Consider the following 20576-nt stretch of genomic DNA (forward strand, 5'->3'; position numbering starts at 1 on the left):
CTGATTCGTTTTATCGTTATTCCTTTTTGGATTGAATATCGAGCAGGTCTGCGGACATCAAGCCAAGACGTTTTTGCGTTTGAAACCAAAAACTTGATTGGTTTTCCGTTTTTTGATTCTGACACCAAAAATGGTTTTCTGTTTTTTGTTTTGAAACAAATAACCATAGACTGTATATAAATATGGACGTAGTTACCGTGACGTCACCCGTTGGTTTCTGAAGAGCGGTTTTGAAGCTCAAAGCGAGCCGCTCCGGCCGTCGCCATCTTGGCAGTGCGTGACTCTACCTAACTCCCAGCCAATCAAAAATGGGCAAAGAGGCGGGGCCGAATGGCTGAAACAAGCCACCTAGCGGCTGGCGGACCTGTCACTCAAAGCAGCCATGTCCTTCATTATGCAGAACTTTACGGCTTAATAAAATTTAAACGGGTGAGTTATAATAAAATTCACCCCCCGTACAGTTGTCATGAAAGAGGAAATTAGCTACAGAGACCAAAACCGTTGTTTGTACCAGACTGTAAACATGTTTATTTCTGCTGTAAAGTTGGACATTTTAACATGGGGGTCTATGGGGATTGACTCGCTTTTGGAGCCTCAAGTGGCCATTCAAGGAACTGCAGTTTGGCTTCGTTCAAATAACAGATTACAAATGAATTACGAATTATCCGATGATACCTGAACCGTAAAGGTCTATTTGTGTATTAATGTGTGTGCACAGAAACTGTTCATACTGATATAAACACTCACTGAACACTTTATTAGAAACACTTGTGCAATCTAATGTAATCCATTACAACAGCTCTGCCATAAATTCTGTTTTTATGAAGCTTCTACATCAGAAAGGAGATAATTCTACTTTATGTTTATTATTGAGGTGCTGGTGTTAAAATGAAACGTTTTCCTAATATTTTGTCCACCAAAGGCGGCAAAACTCAATAAAACAGAGCTGATAAAGTTCACAGAGAGTGTATAATTATATACAAATATACTGTATGTATTTGTGTGTGGAAGCATCTTTAGTTTCCTTTATACATACCTGATATTTTGTTGATAATATTTGTATATTTACTACAAAGAACGACTAGAATCGATCAGTCATTTCTGTCATTTTTCAAGCAAGATTCTGAATTATGAGGATTTGCTGCTTGTTTTCATCAAATATAATAGTAAATGAAATATTTTGGGGTTTTTGGACTGTTGGTCCAACAAAAACAATAATTTAAGGACACCACTTTTGAGAAGTTGTGAAGTTTTGAGGATAATGGAAATAATTGCTAGTTGCAGCTCTGCAGAGAGTCTTTTGACGTGTGAGTGTTCAGCTAGAGAGAATAGAATAGAAAGAATATTAACTGCAATTAAAAATATTACCAGGAAAAACAAAGTATTATCTGTAAAACCTGAGTCGTGTCTGCAGGTATTCTTTTCATGCTGTACACAAACAATCCCACAAACCTTCACCATAAAAGACGAGGCGGCCCGTATGTCACCTGAGAGGCGAAACCGAGGGCACAAAAAACACGACTCGAGTAAGAAAATCAACCTGAAACTATAAAAGTGAAGGAGACAGAAATAGTATTCCCCCCCCGGCGGAGACGACGTCCTTCTATTGGTCGTCTGTGATGATCCTGATGTTTGTTGAAACCGAACCGACACATTTGTGAAACTATTTGTCATTCAGCCTCGAAACTTTAAACCCTTTTTGTTTCTCCGTCGTCGCTCTTCACTCCTTGTTCTCTATGTCTGAAGGGCAACAACAGTCGATAAAATGCAACATCTCGTATCCGTCAGAAACCCGAGGAGGAATGTGTGCGACGCGGCTACAGAAAAGAGAAAATGTATGTAAGCGGTCTAACAGGCAGACGCACGAGGAGGTCTGAGCACAATAGATTCATGTACTTTGCTCTTTGTCACCTTCACACACATTATCGTCATCCTGGGAAAGTGAGAAACCATCCATTATGTACAAGGGAAGAGGTGTAAGGCTGCAGGTTAAAGGCCAGTATGAATTGCTTTCCATTATGTAAGAGATTTAAAACATGAATTATAGAATAGCTGCACGTTATGCAACTGGATGTAGAGATATTTAACTCGCATATAGATGTAAAATATTAAGCGGTCAGTAGGAAAATGAATAATAGAGCTCAGCTCGTCTGCTGATGATGAAAGACAAGAAACTCACTGGAAGACGACCAGTTCAACCTCTGGTACATGTCTGGTCAGCGGTCTGTAATGTGAATTACTGGATATTAATAATATTTGCTGGTAAATTGTACTGAAGTAGCATCACATGACATAAAAAAGGTTATAAATGCAGCTATAAGAACAAAACTTTCCACTCATATCTTGGGAACTTATTTTAATTCTAATAATCAGTTCACTCCCCCTGCTCTTCATCTGTTTCACTCTGTATTCAGTGTTTTATCAGACTGAAGGTTATTTGGCTGCTTTAACTTTTCTTCAGGCCTTTTTTCTGTCTCTTTCCTTGTCAATGATCATGGAGGCTGCCATTGAAACTGTAAATTAAAGTTTTAACAGCATTGTGGTTGCAGGAGGTTTACCTGCAGAGCAGCAGTCCCGCATTAACCTGATATAACAGCTACACGAGTCACATGTTTTACCTGCAGGACTCCTGTTTTAATGCTGTTGTTCATCGTCTGTGATGTGAAAACGTCACAGAAATAAAAAGTTTGCATCCTGGTATTAGTGCACTATGCGCACCGCAGAGCGTCTCTCCTGCCGGCTGCTGACGGCGCTGTCAGCTGGAGAGTCGATCACTAACTGGCCGTTAGAGGAGGAGACGCTGCTACGTCTGTTTAAACAAGAGTTTAACTGACTTCACTGCGTTTAACATCAGAGCTGAGATTCAGAAACACAGTCGCTGTCGTCCACTTCCATCATCTCACACTGGTTCATTCTGAAAGAGCAACAACCAATGAGGAAACTCCAACACTCGGCTGACCGACCAATGGTGTAACTTCATCACTCAGTCAGTCACTCAGTAGTTATAGAGCCAAAAAACAACAGTTCAACATTTTAAAAAATACACTTTTCTTCCTCTCTGATTTTTCTCTGTGAGGTTTTTGTTCAATTCAACAAACTCTCTTAATGTCACAAACTTGTAGTAAATCTCTGCTTTTGAGTCACCGTGTTGTTACCATAATTACCATGGCCCATAAACACAAATAATGTCCGTTTGAACTGAAAGTATTGCTGCAGACTGCATGTTTTCACACTGCTGTTTATTCATGGATGAAAACTGTTTTACATTTAGACACAGGTTTCATTTTCTGAGGTTGATTTTTTTTATCTCATTTTGGTGTAAAAAAAAAACCAACAAATATTGCTCATCATAGTCAATGACATCATCATCATTGACACAGTGGAGATACGTTTGTCGCTCCTCTCTTCACCCCCCCGCTGCTCATATCTCCTGTTTGTCACACCTATTTAGCCATCTAGCCATCCACCCAACCCGCCTCCTCCTAAGAAGGAAAATGTCACCTTTTTATATAGACGTGATCGGCCTCGTGGCATCTAATAACGACGCGGATGGTTTACATGAGAGTCTGTAGAAAAACAACACATAAATAAACACAAATACTGTCCATTTGAACTGAAAGTATTGTTGCCAGTAATGTGATATTTTGTTAACGTTAGCTTACATCTGTGCAGACTTACATTTAGACACAGGTTCCATTTTTATCTCATTTTGGTGTAAAAAAAAAACCAACAAATATTGTTCATCATAGTCTTCACCGACACAGTGTGGACATACGTTTCATATCTCATATCTCCTGTTTTGCTGGTTGTGACGTCTAAACTCTCCATCTAGCCATCCACCCAACCCGCCTCCTCCTAAGAAGGAAAATGTCACCTTTTTATATAGACGTCATCGGCCTCGTGGCGTCTAATAACGACGCGGATGGTTTACACGGGAGTCTGTAGAAAGCTTAGTTGGTCTCATACAGACACTAAAAGGCGCCTTGTTGTAGTTATCAGGTATCAGAAGCTGGGGAGCGTGACACGGTGTCGGTATCTGACACCCTGGGAACGAGGACGGGCTGGTGCCTCGGGGTCGATGGTGGTGCTTCCCTCTCAGCGGAGCCTGCAGAGTCTGGTGTCTGGTGTCGGAGGTTCGCTGGATGTACAGTACAGCAGCTGACAGGACTGAGCGTGTGCAGATGTTTCTGTGACAGGACTGTAAGAAAACATCTGTGTGCTTTGATTTGATTCTCCTGAGACAGTAAAGATGGAAGTTAACATAAAGACCCTTCATCAAACTCACTTACTGCTACGAGCCCAGTACTTCAAGGACCCCTCTGCAGCAAATAAAAAGATTTTTATTGTTTGCAATGCAATTCAAGATAAAAGGTGTCCAAAAATGAAAGTATGTCCACATTTTTTGGTTTCCAATGACAACTTCTCCAGAGGAAGAAAATAACATATTTGATCAAGAAATAAATGAAAGCTTGGAGCACAAAAACACAACAAAATATCTATAATTTTTGCAAAATAAATAATGCTGATAAGCAGTCAGGAGTCTAAAAGAACTTTAAACATGTTTTTCTTGCTGTAATCATTCCTCCTGTTCATACTGAGCATTAGAAGATCCCTTCATAATGACCTTACAATGGAAGTGACGTGCAAAAAATGTATTTAAAAGTTTATCTGAAGCTAATATAAAGCTAAATCAAGTAGATATCTTTCAACGTTTCAGTCTTTTTAGTGCCTCTTTTTGTTACTATACTTCCACCTGCAGCTCCGATACACCGTATCTGAATCTGTCAGCACTTTTAAAAAGCATTTCTGGAATATCAGAGTGTATTAAATATGAAATATAAAGCAGCAGAGACGAAGGTACATTTGAAAAGAGGCGGACAGTAAATATACGGACAGATATGATATATAAAGAGGAGAGAGATGCATGTTAACGTCTCTCTCTGGATGCTGTATATCGGCTCATGCGTGCTGCTGTCAATATGTTTTTTCTGAATTGTATTATTTTCCCCCCCAGAGTCTATGAATATAGCTATATCAGTTTTTTGTGTGAGCGATGCTGAGCAAGTCGGTTTACAGGAAACAGACCTGCAGAGGCGTAGAGAGTCAGCGGAGGTCACTGCAGCGAGAGTCAGTATGGTAATGATTCCTCCACATGCTTTAATGATCACCGGGAGCACACACACACACACACACGGATGCAGATTTGTGTATTTGCAGACATGTGTATATTCAGAGGAAAATGATAATGATCCAGCAGGCTTCCCTTTTTTTTACTGCTTTCGATGATTTCCCGTCGCTGAAAAAAGAGTTTTCTTCCTTCTCGGTGGGGCGATAAGATCTGATTGGCTCTCCCACCCAGGCAACAGGAGGAGATATGCTAATGAAGCGCTGACAAAGAGGCTGATGGAAGACGGAGATAAATGATGCTGTGTGTGTGTGTGTGTGTGTGTGTGTGTGTGTGTGTGTGTGCTGACTTTACTGCTCTGCATTTCAATGATATAGTGAGATCTACTGTTTCTTGTCCTTCTTTTAAACAATCAAAGGAGCTTCAGGTTCTCTGAGGTGTGACGAGCTGCTGGTTTTTTCTTTCAATGTTCCTCAACATACAAACTCAGAACTCTGGATGATGTAACGATCAAACAGACAATTACAGTTTCAATTATAGAGAACTGAAGTCATCAGTGGTGGAAAGTAACTAAGTAGATTTACACAAGTACTGTGCTTAAGTACAGTTTTGAGGTACTTGTACTTTACTTGAGTATTTCCATGTGATGCTACTTTCTACATTTCAGAGGGAAATATTGTACTTTCTACTCCACTACATTTATTTGACAGCTTTAGTTACTTTTCAGATGAAGATTTGACACAATGGATAATATAACAAGCTTTTAAAATACAACACATTGTTAAAGATGAAACCAGTGGTTTCCAACCTTTTTGTCTTTTGACGTCTTACAAAAAGCAGTGTGTAGTCGGGGTCACATTTCACATGTCTATGAGTTGTTAACAGCTCCACCAAATAGTGATTTTTCCCTCTAAACTTCTCACATGCTTTCATTTCAATAAATGTTCAAATGATCCAATATTTCAGCAAAAATCAAAGATTAGAGAAAAAGTCCAAAAACTGAAAACAGATTTGTGTATCAGAACTTTGTTTTTTCTTCTTTCCTCTCCCATTAATCATCTCACCACCCCTCAGATTTATCTGCTGACCCTTTGGAGGGGCCCCGACCCCTAGGTTGGGAACCACTGGACTAAACTAGCTAACTGTATATAAAGTAGTGTAAACTAGCTCCACCTCCAGCAGCTACAACAGTAACATGCTGCTCTAACACTGATGCTTCACTATTAATAATCTAATGATGTCATATATAATAATATATCAGTCAGAGGGACCAAACCACTACTTTTACTGCAATACTTTAACTACATCAAGCTCATAATACTTATGTACTTTTACTGCAATACTTTAACTACATCAAGCTCATAATACTTATGTACTTTTACTGCAATACTTTAACTACATCAAGCTCATAATACTTATGTACTTTTACTGCAATACTTTAACTACATCAAGCTCATAATACTTATGTACTTTTACTGCAATACTTTAACTACATCAAGCTCATAATACTTATGTACTTTTACTGCAATACTTTAACTACATCGATCAAAAGCGAATTCAAAATGTTTTGTTGTTGGGAACAAAACATGTTGCCACGGTTACCAAATGAATGGTGAATTGATTTAAACGTCAGATTGTAAAATCCATTTTTTCAACAGTGTGATCTTTAGAGCTGAAACGATCAATCGATCGTCACAAAATTAATCAGTCAGTATTTTGATGATTGAATAATAGTTTTAGTCATTTTCCAGCAAAAAAAATGTCAAAATTTCACTGTCAAATGTGACTATTTGATGCTTTTGTTTGTAAGATATGAAAATAAACTGAATATTTTGGACTTTTGGACGAATAACAAAAAGTTTGTTAATTTAAGTTTTAGGAAATTTTGATGTTATTTTTTAGATGTAAAAATAAATCAAGAAAATAATCATCGGATTAAATGATAATGAAAATAATCTGCAGCGGCTCATCTAACAGAATTTGAAGCTTTAGGTGTTTGTCACAGAAATGCACTCTGGGAGTCGTAGTGTCGTTGACTTCTCTCCTTCAGTTTTTATGATATAACGTCTCCCCATCATCTTTCCTTCTGATGATTCAAGCAGCAGAGTTTCATGTCGATCAATGTTTCTGAAACAACATCCTGTAATTATAAACACCAAAGTCACCAAAACATCCTGTTAATGAATCCGAGTTAATTATCCTGCGTGTGAGCAGGCGGACGATGAGGAGCAGAAAGCTGCAGATCAGTGACTGTGTGTTGTTCTTGTTTTACAGGACGGAGGTCAGAAGTGCATCCCGTCCGATGAGTTTGAGTGTGAGGAGGTGAGCAGCTCTGAAACATGTACTGTGTCTCCTGTGTGTGTATCCTCTCGTTTCTTACACATTTACTTTTCTCTGGTAAACATCTTTTTATTTTATTATTTTGTTTTCCCAGCAGTCATTGGGTGGATGATGATGTGCAGACGATGATCAGGTTCATTACTTTTATATGAGGTTCAACTCAAACGAGCAAAAAATCTGAATAATAGATGATTATCTGTTACAAAAACAACGAGGTTTGACATGAAATACTGTATAGATATAGAGCAAGTTTAAAGATCCCCTGCAGATACTTTCTAATATATATAAAAATTATCTGCTTGGAATAATAATTTCTGTCATTTTTTTCCAACAAAAACATCCAATTCAACCATTGAAGTCTTGATCATGACCATGTTTCTTTACTTTTCCACATTGTTAACTACTGTTATGCTCCTCATAACAGCAGAACCTGACTGAGAATCTTCACTGGTTCTACTGTTAATGGAGACAGTTTGTCAGAACGTAAACAAATACAGGCTAAAGAAACAATAAAAGACAAAAAAAATAATAAAAGTGACAGAATCTGTCAATTTCATCTTTCTTTTTTGACATTTTTGACTTTACTAAGGCTCTTAATGTTCCATCAGGTTTGCTGACTAGCTTAGACTATAAATGCTGTGGTACATATATACGTTCATACTTGTCCCTATACAAACAAAAATGAAATAAATGATCATTAGTTTTGTTTGTTTATCTTATTCCCAGAGTTATGTCATTGAAATGCGTCATATTTTATCTTAACAACAGTCAAAAACCCAAAGATATTCAGTTTAATGTCATGTACAACAAAGAGAATCACATTTATGAAGCTAAAACCAGCAGATTTTTGACATATTTGCTTAAAAAAATTATTAAAACAATTGTTTATCAAAACAGTTGCCGATTAATTTCCTGTCAGCTGATTAAAGCTACGAGTTCTAGAAATCAAGCTAGCGCTAGCATGACACAGGAAACCGCTCCGCTCCTCCCTTCCCTCCCTCTCCCTGCTCCGTTGTGCTCCAATAGCCCTTCACCTGCATCCTTGCAATCGCGCTCACCAGATGTATTGATTGATGTATTGATTTCTCCTCGAGAACTGGAAGTAACGGAGCTCTTAGATTCAGCTATATGGGAGCTTGCTAGCCTGTGAGTAAGATATAGCGATGTTTTCCAGCAGCTAAGCTAATGCTAGCTCAGAGCCTCGGTGCGAGAGGAGCCGTAGACCAGAAGTGTGTTCATGTATTGATTGACAGCTGTGAGATCCCACAACAGACTTTGGCCTCACATAAAATATGCTTCAGAGAATATTTCAACTAAAAAAAATAGAAGAAAAAACTTACATACTGTAGCTTTAATCAACTAATTGTTTTTTTGTTGTTTTTTTCATAAAAGCTGCTCTAAAACAGCTTTAATAACTCACATGTGAACTGAATGCATTTTTTGAGTAATCCAACTTATTCTGAAAATAACAACATATGACAAACCTGCTAAAAGCCTGTAAATAAAAGGTTTTTAAATGAGCAAAAACAGATGTTCAGAGTTAATTACAACATTTAGAGAGTGAAACCAGAAAAAAAAATACCAAGAAGAAGATGTAGTTTACAGGTTATTGGAATTTCTGTGTTATAAAAAGTTTATTTTAGGCTATTAAAGGTTAGCTGTAACTAAAATATATTAAAATCCATCCTCCTCCCAGCAGCCACCTCTGCAGCCCGCCGTATGTGTCTTCTCTGTGCCATATGTGCTGGGGGTGGACGGGTAGGAAGGCAAATGTTTTTGCGATGCTGTTGTGAAATATTTGTGCTCAAAGGGGGTAACTGATATCATCAAACTTCTACTTGCACACATAAGGACTTTAAAATAACTGAAATAGTAAACAAACTGGTGCTGGAGATATTCAGGACGCACAAAAACTATGACATCATAACTTCAGTCACACATGATGTCACGTGATCGTTTTATCATCTTTATTTCCTGCGTTTCAGTCTCTCTGTTTACATTTGTTCTGTCTTATTATGAGCTTGTCAATCATCTGTAACAACAGTTTGAACTGAACAAACCTGAACCTGGCTGATGCAGAATAAATACAATCAGAGCAGATCAATCAGAGTGATCAAATCAGTGAGAACACGTACATGTTTCCACTTCATGAAGACTCAGAATGTCCCGTCAACACGGTTTTTATATCCCTGGAAATCTGACAGTCTCCTCTATCCATCCAGATATGGAGATTCGTGATGGATTCAAAACTTTGTCATATAATGGAGTATTTTTACACTGCTGTGTTGATACTATGGCTGGATATGGATGAATACACTATATATCACGATATTTTTGACGAAATACCTCTATCATTATTGCGACAATATTGTAGGGATGACTATTGGTGCTTTCACAAAATATTTACACAATGATGAATTTTTGATAAATAATCATCAGTAATGTGGATATAATGACAGCTGGAACAGTCTGGTAAGTTCAGAAAATGACATCACTTTACTGTAATAATTAAAACCAGGAAGAGACAACACTTATGCTATATCACGATATAACGATATCCGATATAATATCGATATATCGCCCAGCCCTGATTGGTACTTTTACTAAAGTAGAAGATCTGAAACTTACTGATGTTTGCATGAAGAATCTATTCCATATGAATTATTCTCCACCAAAGCTTTTACTTTTTTCTGTCCCTCTCCTCCCATCTTTCTTCACCTCTTTGTCCTTCTCCCTTCCTCCTCCTCCTCCTCCTCATCCTCCTCCTCCTCCTCCTCTCTGTCTCTCTGTGTTCAGGCTCTGTTGGCTCAGGGGTCAATAGACTCTCAGGACTCTGCAGGACCCAAGAGCAGCAGCCGGCAATCAGCTCCGCTCCTCCTCCTCCACATCTCTGTGACTGTGTGTGTGTCCGCTCTGGCAGCGTTTCTACTCTACGTCTCATAAATGTGAACACATATACATACATATACACACCCCCACACACACCCACACACACACACACACACATTCACACACCCACACACATACAGACACACACTCGTAAATGGCAAGACCCAGACGAAGTCATGTGACACGGGGGAAAATGTCAACCGACAGACATCCACCAAACAACCAACAACAACAACAACAACAACGGCCTTGTGAGGAGGGGAAAGTCTTCTGGAGGACGTTCAGATTAGCCGTCTCTCTCCACCGTCCACACTCAGACAGCGAAGGAGGAGAACGGAAGAAGAAAATGTGTATTTAGTGAGAGCGAGAGATAAGAAACACAGAGACGCTCCGTGTCTGCAGGGTTTGTGTGCTTTATTTGTGTGTGCAGCCCAGCTCGGACTCACCCCCTCCAGCTTTTTTTTTCTTTTGGATCTGAGACAGCTGGGCTGAAAACCACACGGACTTTGGCTCGAGCACAAAACCACACACACACACACACACACACGTACACACACATCAAAAAAACACACACTCAGACAACAAGTCTTAAAATCGTGAGAGAGAGACGACGACAGATGGGACAGATCCTTCCACGGTGTTTGTCAGCTCAATTTATCACTCCCCTGGACCTCTCTCATGGCAAGAAATCTATACGACATACATACAAACACAGATATACACATATAAACACCCACTGTCGCCCTCCCCCTAGACCTCGTTAGCGGGCAAGCAGGGTCCCCACACGGACACTAACACTCATGCTGTACACCAGTGTGCTTTTTTGCGGGTCTTTATCTTAATTTCCTTGTCGACATTCTGTAAAAACTTCATTTAATGTGGAATAATGAAAAAAAAGTCCATCCGATGGAGTCTCAGTGGAAGAGTGTATATTTCACATACTTTAAGTGTATAGTTGTGTGGACGCAAGTGTGTGTGTGTCTTTCTTTGTGTGAGTGTGTTTGTTGGGGAGTGTGTGTGTTTTTGCATGGGTGTCTGTGGCTGAATGTGTGTGTAAGCAAAGAAAGGCTGTAAAGTCTTACAAGCCAGTGAATATCAAAGTGTGAAATCGTATCACTGCTGAATACTTAATGTTGGAATTTAAATATATTGAACTGATAGAAATATTTTACTTTAAAAAAAACATCTAACTATATTTATGTGGTTGCTCTTCGAAAAGTCCAGTAAGTCATTTCAAATTTGAAATCTAAACTTTCATTACACTGACATATCTTCAGTTTTTAAGTTGATATGTTAAACTTGTTAGCAAACAGTTGCTTATTTCCACATCCAGCAGTTACGGAGCAACATTATCATTCATGTGGAGTCGTGTTTCTGTCCACCTGGTGAATGTAAGTCTAATATTCACTCTCTTTTAGCTTCTGTTTTTGGTCTCCACCAACTCCTGAGGGAAATATCTGGCTCTTTAGCTGCTAAATGCTCCACTATGTTCACCAGCTAGTCTACAGCTAACTGTGTCTGTTTGCCGTTTGGTGCTGAGCAGGTAGTGTACAGCGGCTTTTTACAGCTTTTTCTCTGAAAACGACGCTATGAGATGCTGAGAGTGAACCAGAACAGTAAAAGTTGCAGCCGGACAGATAAACAATGAGCTGAAACTCACTATAAAGCTCCGTAAAGCCGTGAGGAGCTGCAGAGTCACTGATAATTCTCTGTAGGTTCATCACTAGGAGCCAAACACATCACACACTGACAGCTCTGATGTTATTATTATTAAAAATATTGATTATAGCCACTTTAAGACTAAAAAGGTGAAGAAGTGTCCAACATACACTAAAAACCTTATTTATAATAATTAAGTGGCTCAAATTCAGTTGATCATTCTCAGATATAAAGGATTGGATTGATAAAATTTAGACTTGACTCAAGCCAGAAGATCATGTAACTGGAAACACTTGAATTTTCAATTTTTCACTTTGTGGACCAGTAAACAAAGTTTTTAAAATTCCAAAACTTGAAATGACCGTATAAATTCAGAACGAGTGAACTATTTCAGTGCTATAAATTCAATGGTATTTACATTTCTACATAAAACATTCAGTAGTGGTTAAATTCCAAACTTACGTCTTCAGTTGCTTACAACATTCAAATAATTTCGGCCTTTTTTTGCTTCCATAGACGTGTTTAACTTCTGTGTGTGCGTCTGGGTTCTTCAGTGTGTACGTTACCTCTGGCCACTCTGTGGGGTATTTTTTATGTTTCATAGAAGCTACCAGGACGTGGAACATGAACATCGGGCCTGTTACGCTGTACGGCGGCCGCCAGGTTGGTGGCTCGAGTGGGTCGTCACCGCCTGCCCTCCATCAGCTGGAAGTAAAAGAGAGATCAGTGTCTGTGACTATGGTGTGGCCTTACTTTACTGTTCTTTCTTACATACTTGACAGAGGGAGAATGATTTGCCCCGCTAGCGGCGGAGAAAAAGAGAATAAAATGTCAGTCTGTCCAGCACTTTGGTCGAGAGCAAGAGTATGTAAAGAGTATTCGAACTGGCCAGGGTTCCATTAAATTTGGTTTGAATATTCATGGTCCCCAAGAGGATGATTCCTGATGAATTTGTTGACCTCCTGATCTTTTCATGAGCACTACCGTCAGGGAAAAGTTTGATTCTGATCAAAACTTTCATGACAAGATATCTTAAAATCAATCAATTGTAGATATTCATGGTCCCCAGAGGAGGAACCTAAATGTTTATGTATGGTGACCTCTAATCTTCCTCCTCTGGCATCATCAGGCTAACATTTTAAACTACATTCCAGAAATAAAGTGACGTATGCAGGATTTTTTGGTTCTTTCACTTTCCAGATAATCAAAATCTAAATCAAAGATTGCATTGAAAACGACTAAATTCCCTTTTTCTTCTAGCCACTCCATAAAGTTTTCCAATGCACCACCAACTGGATAAAACTGGAAGTTTGTACTCTAATTTTGCTGTAGTATCAGTGGTCCCGAGAGGATACATAGACCCAAAGATCTTTCCAGACAGGATATCTTGGAGTATAGTGGGAGATGGCGTTGACATTTTTTTTGAGCATATTCATTGTCTGGGGAACAAACTTCAGTCAAGTGGTAATAAGGTACCAAATCAAGCTGATATACACATTGGTAGATAAAAATACATGTTAATACTGGAAGCAGAAAGAATGTTCAAATCACAGAACAGCAGGGTGTTGAGTGTTATGTCTCATACACTTAGCAGCAATTTTTATTTGAAAAGAAAGTATTTTTATAAGGCTGGTGGAAAAAAAACAATATTGTGGTATATGAGGTATGGGTAAACTAACCCTAAACTGTAGTAAAGACAAAATATTTGCAATGAACCTATTTTATTGATAATACCAAGTGATGAAGTTTGTTAACTTACTGCCAAATGACTGTATGCAATTTTTCATCATTCTGTAAAACCCCAAGAGATCGTCTAGATGACACTTGGGAGATTGAGTCGTTTCTGAGGTAAAGACAATATCTACAATAACTAGGGCAGTAAATATCACAAAATTTGACTTATCAACATTGATTTAAACAATCTGGACATTTCAAATTCAGAAGTTGTCCTGGAAATAAGTGAATAAGTGAAAAATGTTAATTTTAAGGAACAAGCTGGTATCGTCAGCATAAAGTAATATAAACAAAGACGTAGATGCTGTCCAAGTCATTAATGTTAGTGCTATGATATAATAACTTAATAAAAACAAATTATAATCAGAAATATACCCCTCACCCCTAAAATAAATCTTAATCTGACCACCAGGTTGGGAGCCACTGCTCTAGCGCCACCCTCAGGAAGAAAGAAATTATCACTATATTCTTTTGTCTAATACTTTCATTCTTTTGATTGTAATGAGCATCGCAGCATCTAGAGGCCGCTAGCGGGGCTTTACATGAAATTTTAATTATGTGAAACAGAGAAGAGAGAAATGAGTAGATGAATGGAGGGAAAAAGGTGAAAGTGAAGTTGTAAATTTGCTGATATATTTGTAAACTTTAACAGCGCTACAGCAGTGTAACTGAAATATGTGTCTGGAGATCTAAATAAAAGTAACATCTGTAACAAAAGCTCTCGACTTTTCTGTGTGTTTGTACGTTTTTCTCTGCTATCATTTTGAGCAGATTAAATATTGAGCGTCAGACGATTGTGCTCAGACTGTCTGTACATTCAAACACACATTGATTATATCACAACAGAGTCTGCAAGAGGAGAGTCATTGAGTGGGACAGTCCTACCTTGACTGGATCTGTGGAGAGATTGCAGGTACTTGTGCTGAATTTTGACAGAACTGCACTTAAGATGGAGTGTAAAAAACATGTTGGAGTAGGATGAAATGCACTGAAATAACAGATATTCAAATGTTACAAAGTCAAAATGCTAAATTAAACATCTACAAATTACACATCTACATTTTATCTCGATAAAGGGCTTTTTTTTCTCTTCTCCCAGGCTAATTTATATGTTTCATATGTGAACAGCCAAGTCAGTCTTTGTGCATCAGTGTTCATGTTAAATGATGTTTGTCTCTCATTAGGCCATGCATTGACTGTGCCGTCATATATCTACTGAGCCTCATGACTGGCTACACTGTTATCTAACCCTGACCTAGTTTACCTTTAAACTGCCTTCTGAATCCTTCTCTCGCCCACGTAAAGAGCAGATACTCAGCAGTTTAATCCAGCCTTATATCTACACTATATATATATCTGCTTAGGCTAACCTACATTGGTGGGTCCCACTGGCTTGATAGGCAGTTTTATTTGAATGCTGTGGCTCGCTCAGTAATCCAGTTTTGCAGACATGAATTATGTCCCTTTACCTGTCTCACCAAAGAAAATAAATATTGAGTGCAGTCAGTCTACAGTGTCATCAGGTAGACGTCCTCTCACTAACTGGTTGAGTTGGGCTGACAACACAGAGAAGGAACCACTGCCTTGTTTACCTGCACCCACAAAGTCTGGGACACATGCTACCTGTGCTAGCATAAGGCCTCTCCTTGCATCAAACCACCGCTTATCATTAAACAGCAGAGACACAGCCAACATCACCAACCACATTAGCCAGTGACAAGGCTTTACAAAGCCATTTACATGATAATGAATTGACTTTATCATCATGTCAAACTAATGAAATACTGCCTAGCTAAGCTAAGCTAACATGCTAAGCCAAACAAACCAAAAAAGCCTCCTTAGCTACATCACTCAAGCTACAAAACATACACATCTGACTATGACATTACATCACGTATTGAATATGCTAAAGGCTTTGAGCTGTATTAGATGTATATCTTAACCATCACACAGTAATTAATTGATTAGATACCGAGTTATGATTTCTTTAACAAAATCAGCAAGTGAACATTTTGCAAATGATCAAATGGTGAGATTTAGTCATGAAACATGGAGGTAGAGTTAATTGTTGTCATCAGAAAATGAAATTAGCTTGTATAATCAACTGTCAAGCTTTTATTTTAAGTTATCTTTGCAGCCACAGAGCCGTCAGTCAGCTCAGTGACGATGACACAAAGCAAGAGATAAAAGTATATTTGTAAAGATTTTCTTTAGGTTAAAGATTTAAGTGTTCATGTTGGATTTTATTCTTTTTTTAGAAAGTAGTTGATTTTTTTTTGAGTGTCAGGTGTTCCTCTGCAACCTTTCCCTTGTTTAACTCCTAGACATAAAGTGAGAACCACTCCAGTTCTAATGTGCTCAGAAAACTGAGTAAGAGGCTTTTAAACGTGACCTCTGACTGGAGTCTTTTTGTTCCATATGTTGTTTTTTTTTCTCCTGTATGACAGAGAGCACTGAACAAGTTATGAGTGATTCACAACTCTTCTGGAGCAGCCAGGAGACTGCTGATGATGATACACTGTGATGCTGATTAAAACCTGCGTATATTCACACACTGACTCAAGCAGATTAGTGAGGAGACAGTAAAGGACAGGCGGGGCTGGATGTGTTGACAGGCAGGACTGTTTTTTTGACAATCAGGCATCAAAAAAAAAGACGATTAAATAGAAATAATAAAACGTTTGCGGCACAATCGACTGACCGCACATGCGTGTGGGTGTGCTTCTGCGTTTTTCACAGCTCTTATCTATTTCACACAGCTCTGTCACACTGTCATCCCTTTTACATCCCCTCCTCTCTCTCTTTCTCAGCATCACTCCGCCTAATCCGCACACTTATTCTCTCAGTTTGATTCAGACGACACTGATAGCAGGTTGTGTGAAATCATTCTCTATCCATCAATCTCCATTTCCTCTCTGTTTCCACACCGAATCCCTCTGTCACATCCGCTTCATCCACCTTTATGTCTCAATTTTGCGATCCATCTGCCTGCACCTTTTCCTCATTACTCCGTCTATCCCCGCTGATTATTCTCTCATGACTCACTTTGCTTTACTGCATTCTTTCACTATTCCTGTTTTTTTTTTCTATTCTGCTTTTAGCCACGCTAGCAGCACGACTCCATGGATGGAAATGTCGGTCGGTCTGTTGGTCCGCCACTTCGGTCCAGACTACTGGACGGATGTTGAAATTATCTACAAACATTTATTTTCCCCAGAGGATGAATCCTACTGACTTCCTTGATCCTCTGACTTTTACACCAGCGACACAATAACGTTGACATTTTGCTATTTGATGGATTGTCATGAAATTTACATTTTTGAAACAGATATTAAAGGTTCCTAGAAGATACATTCTTAAAAACTCTTGGTGATCCTCTGACTTTTCAGCAGGTGTAAATGTAATCTGTACAGCGTGACCACGTTCATAAGAATGAAAGGTCATCTAGCTCCGCCTCTTCCTGCCAGCTAAAGGAGAAAACTACAAGTTGAAGCAGCAGCTGGAAGTTTTCCTTCACAACAAAGTTGAATGACGTCTGTAGTTTCTGCGACTGCTGACGCACCAGGTTTTGCATATTGAGATCTGATCACAATGTGGGCGCAGCTGAGAAAACGAGAATGTATTTTAATACCGGGTGTAAATGTAAAGACTCATGGATGGGATGTCATTATACAGATACAGATCACATGTTGGTCTTATTTGATAATGGTCTCAGTTTTCTACAACCAGTTTGATATCGTCCTGACCTTGAAGTTTAATGGGAGCTTCACTGAAATGAAGAAGCACAAAATTATCTGTATTTTGATGGACTTTTGACACTGAAACAAGAACCAGGTTCTGTTCTACAGGTAATAAAACCTCAATCAAAATCACACTGACATTTCTAGTAATTTAAATAACTAAAAATCTAGACTCAGAACATTATCCTACTAAACAGTTTGTTGTGTGGTTTACTTCAAATGTTTCGATGCAAATAAAGAATGATCTAATATGGCTGTTTATTCAGTATTTCTGTGTTGGCTGCCTTTAAGGAACATTTTCCAGACATAACAGCAGGACTTTTTTCTCTCGAGTCCTCTCCTCCTCCTCCTGCAGCAGTCTCCAGGTTGGTGGTGAGCAAGGTAAGAGTCTAACTGTGTTGGACATTTACTGTAATGATTAATGTCAGCTGGGCTTGCAGCGACAGTGTTACTGCTCCACCTTGTTTCCATCAGGACACGGTGGCCAGAGAGGGACTGGGGAAGAAGCCATAATCAGCCACCAGATGAGGTTAGGTGAGTGCGGGGCGAGGCTGCAGGGACGAGGTCCGGGCTGCGGTTAATGAGACCTGACACACCCGACAACGGCCCACCTCCAAACACCGTAATGAAGTTTAAATTTGTGTGAAAAGAGAGCCAGCGCCGGTAAAGATCTCTCCTCTGACTCATGTAGTGACTATACAGGTCCTGCAGCCCGGCTGTTAGCCTTTAGCTTTCACACATTTAATCATGTTTATTTGTGTGTGTGTGTGTACGTCAAACGGCCTTTTCTTAATCATTTAAAAAAAGTAAATCCCTTTTTAAAATGTCAGTGTGCCTCTGCAGTCACGGTCCTGTGTGTGTGTGTGTGTGTGTTGTGTGGGACTTCTGCCCTTGTGAGAACCCTTCAGAGTGATGACACTTTCTCTAAAATAGTGACATTAAAGTTTAATTTATGTGGTTATTAAGGTCGGTGACACCAGAAAGTGTTGCAAAGAAATTCATCCAAATCCCAGTGACATAGAGACTATACTGTAACATGCTTGCGAGCTAGAAAGATGCTAATCAAGTCAAGTGGACCATTTATACAGCCCGATATCACAAATTACATATTCACATGCAGTGTTCTTACAGTCTGCACAGCAATACAACATCCTCTATACTTAGACTCCCAAACCTCCCAAAAAATTGTTAACTTGTACTGATTAGCACAATGCTAGTGCTAATCAGTGGTGATAGGTCTCTCAGCTTCTTCATATTTTCTCTGTACTGACATTTATTCCAAAATGGCATTTTATTCTCACAATTGTACATAATTTCATCCAATAAAGACTTCAATGAGAAGAGGGGATAAGAAAGGTCTCCTAGCTAGCTCTCTGACTGCTTGCAAGCATCACAATAAGTTCACCCACCTTATTCAAAAGACTTATTATCATATCCTCCCGTCTCCTGACTGTGTGAGAACATGTCTCTGTTGTGGAGCATATGCAGAAATGCTACCTATAAGACAAAGCCCAGGTTTCAGCTGCTCTGACGCTTTGCGGTGTTTTTTGTTTTTTTTATTTCCTGCCAAGATGACGACAACTTGTCATGTCCATAAACATGTGTTGGTTCTATAATAATCAGGAGGCGGGGCCTTAAAGAGACAGGAGCTAAAACGGCCTGTTTCAGACAGAGGCTGAACTGAGGGGCTGCATAAAGGACCAGTAGAAGATAAATAAGGAGTTTTTAACTGGAAATCATGCAAAGATATTCCAGTAGAGCCCCAGAATATAAATATAATATCAAACTAAATCCTGTTTAACAGCAATTCACATTAAAGTTATTAAATCCAAAGTGATTAAACAATGTTATGGGGTTTTTTTGAGCAGATGAAAACACAACATTATGCACAGAATTGTGAAGATTAAGCCTTTAGTAATAAATTATACAAAAGACTGAAGCTGCAATGATAAGTCAATTAATAGATTAGTTCATCACCAGAATTTTAATAAGCAATTATTCTAATAATTGATTAATCATTTAAGTCAATTTTTTGAGCAAAAATGCCCCCAAAAAGGCGGAGATTTGCTGCTTTTCTCTGTCTTATTTCACTGTAAATTGAATATCTCCGGGTTTTGGTCTGTTGGTCGGACAAAATAAAGCATCTGATGTCATCACCCAGGATGTAGGGAAATGTGATGGACGTTTTTCAGTATTTTTTAATATTTCAAAGACAAAATCATTAATTGATTAATGATTTGATAACTAATGATAGCGCAGTCCTATAAAAGACACGTAACATGTTTAGTAATGCCAGTGTGAGCAGCTCAGTGACTGTAACGGTATGTATGTAAGATCTGTGACAAAAGGGACACTCTGCTGTCACTATAGCAACAAGTGTGTGTGTGTGTGTGTGTGTTTGTGTGTGTGTGGCGGGGGTGAGGGTGGGGTGTAATTATGGAACAACAGCGAGAGAGGGAGGACAGAGGTGCTTGGAGAGGCAGACAGGATTAAAAAGGAGGAGAGTGACACTGCAGCCTTGCAAAGAGAAGATTTAAACGTCCGTCTTCTTCGCTTCGGCCTCATTAACTCTCCGTCTGACGGGTCAGTTTGTCCATCTGTCTGAGGCGTCCACTGCGCTCCGCACGGTGTGACCTGCCAATCAGAGAGGCAATCAAAAGCTGGAGTGCAAATGTGTGTGTGTGCAGAAAAAGAGGACGTGGAAAAGCTATAAAATAGAACAGAACCTATAGAATAACAGAAAGACATATAAATATAGACACTTGTGAAGGAATATTGAATGTGTAATTTTCAGTCTGTCACAAGATGTTTTGACAGAAAACAAACAAAAATAGTTTTGTAAGTGAACATTTTACTGATACATCCAGCATCAACATTTTTGCAACTTGCCAGATAAGATAATTATCTGCATCGTAATGAACATTTTCTCCTGATAATACTAGAAAAAAACAGTCCTACAAAACATATATTCTGCTCCAAATTAGTTGTATATACTATAAACATAACTGCTATAAGAGGCAGAGTAAGTGTTTAAAGGACAAAGCTGGTGATTTTCTATACTTTTCTTATTGTCACCAAATCTCATGTTT

The 20576-nt window shown here is 38.9% G+C and overlaps 1 protein-coding gene and 1 long non-coding RNA gene across 2 annotated transcripts in view; one reads left to right on the forward strand and one right to left on the reverse strand.

The window, feature by feature from the left end:
• The window catches only part of gfra2b (GDNF family receptor alpha 2b), a 121944-nt gene extending 111494 nt beyond the window's left edge, over nt 1-10450 (forward strand). The window contains exons 9-10 of the mRNA XM_044334264.1: nt 7400-7447; nt 10262-10450. Of these exons, the coding sequence (XP_044190199.1) occupies nt 7400-7447; nt 10262-10408 (195 nt within the window). The 3' untranslated portion in view covers nt 10409-10450. The remainder of the gene's footprint in view (nt 1-7399; nt 7448-10261) is intronic.
• Nucleotides 10451-10820: 370 nt separating this feature from the next.
• On the reverse strand, nt 10821-14625 carry LOC122968785. Its single transcript, XR_006398889.1, has 2 exons — nt 12580-14625; nt 10821-11044 (listed from the first exon to the last, which is right to left on the reverse strand). It is a non-coding gene; the product is annotated as an uncharacterized LOC122968785 (long non-coding RNA).
• Nucleotides 14626-20576: the final 5951 nt, after the last annotated feature.

Source organism: Thunnus albacares, chromosome 18 (genome assembly GCF_914725855.1).
Source record: "Thunnus albacares chromosome 18, fThuAlb1.1, whole genome shotgun sequence".
Taxonomy (NCBI): domain Eukaryota; kingdom Metazoa; phylum Chordata; class Actinopteri; order Scombriformes; family Scombridae; genus Thunnus; species Thunnus albacares.